The 7,312-nt window shown below is 47.9% G+C and overlaps 1 protein-coding gene across 1 annotated transcript; it reads right to left on the bottom strand.

Annotated features, from left to right (window-relative positions):
- Positions 1-370: 370 nt before the first annotated feature.
- ZC4H2 (zinc finger C4H2-type containing) lies at positions 371-6,705 on the bottom strand. Its single transcript, XM_015820288.1, has 5 exons — positions 6,653-6,705; positions 5,070-5,241; positions 3,596-3,768; positions 2,600-2,762; positions 371-484 (listed from the first exon to the last, which is right to left on the bottom strand). The coding sequence occupies exons 1-5, from the start codon at positions 6,703-6,705 to the stop codon at positions 371-373; spliced, it is 675 nt and encodes a 224-aa protein (XP_015675774.1).
- Positions 6,706-7,312: the final 607 nt, after the last annotated feature.

Raw genomic sequence — 7,312 nt, 5'->3', positions numbered from 1 at the left:
GGGGGCTTGAGGTCCATCGAGCTATTAAAGAGGAGACAAGCCACCTGTTGTGTTCTCTGCACAAAATGTCCTTTTTTGCCGTCAGGGTGGCGTAGCCCCTGCGGGTGTGCGGTGTCCGAAGGTAGCACCGTCTTCACGTCTCCGCCGAAAGCAGCCTCTTCCCAGATTTGCTGAAAACCAGCGTCACTCAACCGACGGCACGAGGGTGCTAACACGTTAAATGGAACAAAAGCTTAAGTCACACTCAGGCTTCACACGCCAACAAAGGTGGGTCATCTGGACGGGTCTACCACAAAAGGAGGAAAAAGGTCTTCCGGGTTTGGGGTGGGGGGTGGGGGTGGCGGCTGGGCAAGACGGTTCTGCGGTGTTTTCATTCGTCTTGCTTCCTCTTGGGCTTCTTCGGATTACGAGACCGGCTTTTGGCTTTGCAGAGAGGACAGATGGGGGCATTCCGGTGGATCTGTTGGTGGCAGGAGAGGCATGCCTGGAAAGAAGAACAAAGTCGATCTGTTAGGAGTGGGAAGGAGAGAACGTGGCCCTCTTTGCTTGGATTGGCCTTCCCCAACAGGGCTGTAGGAACCAGAATTCCTAGAACAGGCATCTCCAAACTCGGCAACTTGAAGACTTGTGGACTTCAAGTCCCAGAATTCCTCAGCCAGCATAGCTGGCTGAGCAATTCTAGGACTTCAAGTTCACAAGTCTTAAAAGTTGCCGAGTTTAGAGACCCCCAGTCAGTGGGATGGCAAAGATGCTCAGCTTGGGAAGACTGACCCAGACTGGGCTCATACAAAGCACCAGGTCATGGTTTGGTTAACCAGAACTTACAGACTAAACCAGGAGTAGGCAAACCTTGGCTCTTTTATGACTCGTGGATTTCAACTCTTTCAATTCCTGAGCCAGCCATGCTGAGGGGAAAGGGAGAGGTTTCCAAGCTGAGCCATGCTGGCTCAGGAATTCTGGGAGTTGAAGTCCACCAGTCATAAAAGAGCCAAAGTTGCCTACCCCTGGACTAAACCATTATTGTAGAGTCCTTGATGCTCTCTAAGCTTGTTTGGTTGTAGACATTTCATTACCCAACCAGGTAACAACATCAGCACTGGCGAAGGTGGGGGTTGCTTCTTTATATACAATAGCTTGCCCTCCCCATACTGGTGCGGGTGTGATTTTCTCCTTGATAGTTCCTTGATTAGGGTAGTACTTAATTAAAGAATTGCCTAATTAGGGAACTAGTTGATTAGGGAACTTTAGCTGTGCAGTCTTTGGTGCTCTCTGAGTCTGGTTGATTGGTGGCAGACATTTTATTACCCTGTAGCGCTACCTCTTTAGAGGCCGCCAATGCCCAGGCCCTCCCAGCCACAACCCCCCTTTGTCCAGCCTTGCGGTAATGTTCTTTAGAGATCGGTGAGATGTCTTACAACCGGAACTCATGCAGCATTGATGGGTGGCAGGCTCTTCTTGTTGAAGCAGGACTTTCAGGCACGAACTTAACCGGTCACAATGGTTGATNACCGAGGCTAGAAACCCCAGCCAACTCCCTTTCTCCACACTCTCGCTTGCCTCCGTTTCAAATATCCTCCCACGGAGGAAGCAATAAAACTTCACTCTACCTAGCCTCTATTTAAAATACCCTTGATAATAAAATAAGCTTCCAGACCTTCTCTTCTCAACTCCAACAACAACCCCGGCCTTCTCCTTTCCTTTCCTTTCCTTTTCCATCCTTCCTCCTTCCACTCACGCCAGCCACACCCAAAGCCAACTGCAGCTGTCCCAATCTTTTCCTTCCCAGTCAAGCTCCTGCGAGCATTCTCAGGCAGTCCCCGCTACAACCCAGCTAGGTAACATCATCAGTGCTAGCATGGCTGAGGTTTCCTCCAGGCATAGGAGCATAACTGTTTGGGTTCAGACCAGATATTCTTTATTGATAGTCTCTGAGTAAAGACAGAATCATAGAAATTTCCTAGCCCTGTTTATAGTGCGTTTCAGTGGAATTTCTTTGAACAATCTGGAATATTTCTTCCCAGGTTGTTCACCACCTGGGCTGAGTTGCTGTTTCTAAGATAAGCTGGCAACTGGCATGTCTTCAGTCTTTTGATCATATGATATGGCTTCCCTCCCCTCCCTTGGACTACTTCTCCCCACAATCTGCCTATGAAAAATTTTCCTATATCACGGTTCCAGAATTCAGAGATATGTTAGTAAAAATATGAAAAATCCAACGTCACAGAACAGGAAAAAAACCCACAAAACGTTCATGATCCAAGGGGGAGAAACTCATTTTTGCTCCACAATTTGGGACCAAGTCTAAGAACCTGAAGTTCAAGGTGAATACAAGGTTTCTGTGGTTGAAATTGCTGGTTGCACTCTCAGATTTGGGGCCACATGGGAAACAGGAAACATCCCACAGTGTCTAGTTTTATAACTGAACCAACTATGCTAGTGTTTTTCAACTTGGGCTACTCGAAGAAGTGTGGACTTCAACTCCCAGAATTCCCCAGCCAGCCACGCTGGCTAGAGAATTCTGGGAATTGAAGTCCATACATCCTCAAGTGGCCAAGGTTGAAAAACAGTGATCTATGCACAATTTTTTTTAACTACTTACCTTCATAGGAGGTGGTTGTTGTCTGAAAGTGGCTGTCTGCCTTGTGTCCTGTTTCCGGGCCACCTGCAGCTGTTGTGCAGCTGCTGCCGCTGCAGCCAAGGATTCTGGGATTGGAGGTTCCTGTGGCTCCGTCTGCCATTCGGCTTTCTGCTTTTCAAAGTAACTAGACAAAGCCAAAAAAAACACGATCAGGGCTGAAAGATTCAGAAACTGACCTGCTCTTTCATTTCACTTTTATTTCTGTAGAGCAAATGACATATCCTATCTCCAGGATATTCTAGTTTTCTCCCTGGAGCACCCTGTCTCCCTCTGTGAAATATGGAGCAATGATGGGGGGTTTTTTGGGGAGTGGGTGGGGTATAGTTACAGAAGCGGATCACCCAGAACAGCTAGATCCATTTTTTGGTCTCAACAAAGGAGAATATTCGTAGCTCAGGGTTGAAATGAGGGGTCCTTGGTGCTCTCTGAGCCTGGTTGTTTTCTTGCAGATATTTCATTATCCAACTAGGTAACACTGTGGAGGAGGAGGAGGAGGAGGAGGAGGAGGAGGAGAGAACTGGGGATCTTGGTGCTGTCTGAGCTTAGTTGTTTTCTTGCAGACGTTTCATTACCCAAATTCCCTTCAATGCAATAACGGAATAAGGTTTGGGAGGAGGAGGAGGAGGAGGAGGAGGAAGAGGAGGAGAAGAACTGGGGTTCTTGGTGCTGTCTGAGCTTGGTAGTTTTCTTGCAGATGTTTCATCACCAAACTAGGTAATATCATGAGTGTGCCAGACAATCCATCATTGATTTTACCTACTTTGATAACGAAACATCTGCAAGAAAACCACCGAGCTCAGACAGCACCAAGGACCTCTCATTTCCACCCTGAGCTACAAATATTCTCCTTTATCGGTACTCCCAATATACGCTTTCATGCATCCATGGACTCTTCCCTTTCCCCTCTTTTCCTCTACCAGACCCAGAAGTGGTGGACTTTACAGCTTCTCAACTTACTCAAGAGAAAGTTTTTCTTCCTCTTCACACAAATCGGGCAACCTCTGCAAGCCCAGGGTCATCCTGAGAGCATCCACATGTTCCTTGAGAGGCTTGTATTCCTCATGGAGGCGGCGTGTTGACTCCAGGAGCTTGTTCAGGTCATTCTCGGACTGTTTGATTGTGTTCTCCATCTGGAAGAGAAGCAGGAGACCCAGATCCAGATCTCTCCCTCACATCTTAATGGCTGGTCCCAATTCTCCCACCTGAGGTCACTGAAGGCTGAATAAATAGCCGGGTGGTGGTCGTGGTGGCCTCCCTCTAAGGCTAGGCTTTCTCTTCTCACGTAAAATATTCCAGAGATAGCAGAAAAACAGGGAAGAGGATGTATCTTATTGGGCACAGAACACAGAAAAAGGAGGATGTGGCTGAAAAACACACAGCTTAGTGTGCATTAGACCTGCAGCCTCCAGAGTTTTCAGCCAGCCTCAGAAGATTGGCAGGAAACTCTGGAAAACACAGCAGGTGACCATTCAAAGTTACAATGGCACTGAAAAAAGTGATTTAGGACTGTGTTTCACACATACAATGGTTGCAGCATCCCCACGGTTACGTGATCAAGGAGCTGTGGTGGTACAGTGGTTAGAATACAGCATTGCAAGCTAACTCTGCCCACAGCCAGGAGTTCGATTCTCACTGGCTCAAGGTTGACTCAGCCTTCCATCATTCCAAGGTGGGTAAAACAAGGATCCAGATTGTTTGGGGGCAACAGGCTGACTCTGTAAACCGCTTAGAGAGGGCTGTAAAGCACTGTGAAGCGGTATATAAATCTTAAGTGCTATTACTATTGCCACTTGGCAATTGGTTCATATTTATGACGGCTGCAGTGTCCTGAGGTCATGTGATCCCCTTTTGTGACCAAAGCTAATGGGGAAGCCAGATGCACTTGAACCATATTATTAAATTTATTAACTGCAGTGATTCACTAAGAATTGAGGCAAGGAACGTCATAAAATGGGGCAAAATTCACTTAACATCTGTCATCGCTCAACACCAGAAATTTGGAGCTAAATTGTGATCGTAAATCAAGGACCACCTGTATAAAAATTAATAGCAACCATTTTGGAAGACAAGACTTTAGATCAGAGGTAGACAACCTTGGCTCTTTGATGACTCGTGGACTTCAACTCCCAGAATTCCTGAGCCAGCATAGGGAAACTATGGCCCCCTTGATGACTTCCGGACTTCAACTCCCAGAATTCCTGAGCCAGCATGGCTCAGCTTGGAAACCTCTCCCTTTCCCCTCAGCATGGCTGGCTCAGGAATTCTGGGAGTTGAAGTCCACGAGTCATAAAAGAGCCAAGGTTGCCTACCCCTGCTTTAGATCCTCAAGTCTTTCTCCTTTTGCCCATTGATTAAGATAATTGAGATTCCTCCTGACTGCATCAGCAGCCAGAAATTTGCAACGGGGATCTGTCTCCGTCCCTCCACTCACAACGTTGATGTCGGCATGGATGAGTCTCAGTTCCTCCACATGGGCCATCTTTTCCTGCAGCAAGAGATCCATCTCCTGTTTGTACTCCTTCAGGTGCCTCTCCTCGGATTCCAGAGCGTCAAATTCTGCCTTCAAGCGAGCTTTGATCTTTTCCATCTGCAGTGTTTTATTTCTGGGGAAGGGGGAGGTGGGGAGAAATGGAGAAGACAGAGAAGCTGGGTCGCCAGGAGGCATTTGAGCCTTCCTCACTGCAGACAGGAGAGTCTGGCAATGAGAGAGAAAGGGAAGATTAGCTCCCAAACCAAGGGGTCTGCAGGGTGTGGTTGTGACGTCAAGATAGGCATTGCGACGATGGACGAAAGTTCTACTTATTTGCAACCTACCACGTTGACTGTCTATGGAGATTCTCAGTCATCCAGGTTGTCCCAAAGGGGCTTTTTCAAGAGGCAACTGGACTTTCTTGATTTTCTTTGAAGACGTTTAGCTTCTCATCCGAGAAGCTTCTTCAGCTCTGGCTGGATGGTGGGGAGTGGAAGAGAATAAAAGAAGGCAAATGGCCAGCTGTCTGCAAGGAGTATAAATCCTTCCATTCCCCACCGTCCAGTCAGAGCTGAAGAAGCTTCTTGGATGAGAAGCAAAACGTCTTCAAAGAAACACAAGCAGGCCCAGTTGCCTCTTGAAAAAACACTTTTAGAATGACCACATTGACTGTTTTGGCCACATCCTGTTCAACTCATGATTGCTGGCATTTTGCAGCTTAGATTTTGTGCAAAAGCAGCACAAATGAGGTTTGTCCATTAAGCTATGGTTAAACCATCCATGGTTGTCAGAGTTGAAGAAGCTTCAATTAACCAGTGGAACAACCTGCCTCCAGGAGCGGTGAATGCTCCAACACTGGAAGTTTTTAAGAAGAGACTGGACAGCCATCTGTACGAAATGGTGTAGGGTTCCTGCCTGAGCAGGGGGTTGGACTCGATGATCTCCAAGGTCCCTTCCAACTATTACTACTACTACTACTACTACTACTACTACTACTACTACTACTACTACTATTATTATTATTATTATTATTATTATTATTATTATTATTATTATTATTATTATTATTATTGCACCTCTGGGACCCAGCCCCCTGGCTTAGCTTGGACCACGTTAGCTTCGTGTCTCTGGAAGATCTTCAAGGTCCCTTCCAACCCTAGGATCGTGTGAAACCCAGCCGGGCCAGTTCGCTCAATGGGTTGCGAGTCCTTCCCCCCCTTCGTTCTCGCCAAACCCAAATTCTTCCAAGAAACGAGAATTTTGCAACCGAGAGTCTTTTGTGCAAAAAAAACAAAACAAAAAAAAATCAAGCGGCGTGCGAACGCTGGGGATGGGAAATCCAGGTGTATTCCTGGGAATGGAGGAGGAGGAAGAGACCCTTGGCTGGATGGAAGAATCTTCCCCCTCCCCGATCCGGGGGGGGTTTCCTTTCTTTTGCGTAACCCCCCCACCCCCCCCACCCCACGAAAACGGCCCCCAAGGAAAGGGGCGAAGCGATGCATCCTTAGGTAACCCCCTCCCTGCACCACCACCACCCCGCTTACCGGATCTCCTTGATGCTTTCGAGCTTGCACATGATCTCCTGCTCATCAGCCATGCTGCTGCGCTCCCGAGGCCGGCCCTGCCCCCCGCCCGCCCCCCACCCGCGCGGAAGATGCCAAAGCCCCGCGGGGGAAACGGGAGGACGGAGGGAGATGCCCAGACAATAGAGCCCGATGCGCCGCCCGCGCGGGGCTCCTGGGCGCGGACTGCAGCGGCGGAGAGCAAAACCTCTCGGGACTTGCAGTTCCAGCCGCCGTAGCCGGCCAGGCTCCCGCGGGCAGTCGGGACTACGTGTCCCGCCATGCAAAGCGCGCGGCTCCTGCCAGCTGTCTTCCGGCAACTATTCCTTTCTTTTTTGAGAGAAAATTTTTTTTTATTTTTTTTTGGCATCTGAATCAGAATCAGAATAGAGCTGGAAGGGACCTTGGAGGTCTTCTAGTCCAGCCCTCTGCTCACGCAGGAGACCCCCCGTACCATTTCAGACCAGAGGCTGTCCAGTCTCCTCTTAAAAAGCTCCAGTGATGAAGATATGATAAGATATAAGATATAAGATAAGATGATATAAGATATAAGATATAAGATATAAGATAAGATAAGATATGATATGATAACCTTTATTGTCATTTTTTTTTACTGTGGGCACAACGGCACACATCAAAAAT

Source organism: Protobothrops mucrosquamatus, unplaced genomic scaffold (assembly GCF_001527695.2).
Source record: "Protobothrops mucrosquamatus isolate PMUCROS unplaced genomic scaffold, P.Mucros_1.0 scaffold1111, whole genome shotgun sequence".
NCBI classification, from domain to species: Eukaryota; Metazoa; Chordata; class Lepidosauria; order Squamata; family Viperidae; genus Protobothrops; species Protobothrops mucrosquamatus.
The sequence above is the reverse complement of the archived record's forward strand: the minus strand, read 5'-3'. Positions and strand labels throughout refer to the sequence as shown.

Bases quoted from the DNA above. Each gene is read 5' to 3' on its own strand.
- ZC4H2 (XM_015820288.1), bottom strand. From the start codon at position 6,705: ATGGCTGATGAGCAGGAGATCATGTGCAAGCTCGAAAGCATCAAGGAG. The intron at 2,763-3,595 runs GTAAGTTGAGAA...GGCTTTGTCTAG, and splicing joins GAAGAAAAACTTTCTCTTGA to TTACTTTGAAAAGCAGAAAG. The intron at 485-2,599 runs GTAAGTAGTTAA...TCTTCTTTCCAG, and splicing joins AACAACCACCTCCTATGAAG to GCATGCCTCTCCTGCCACCA.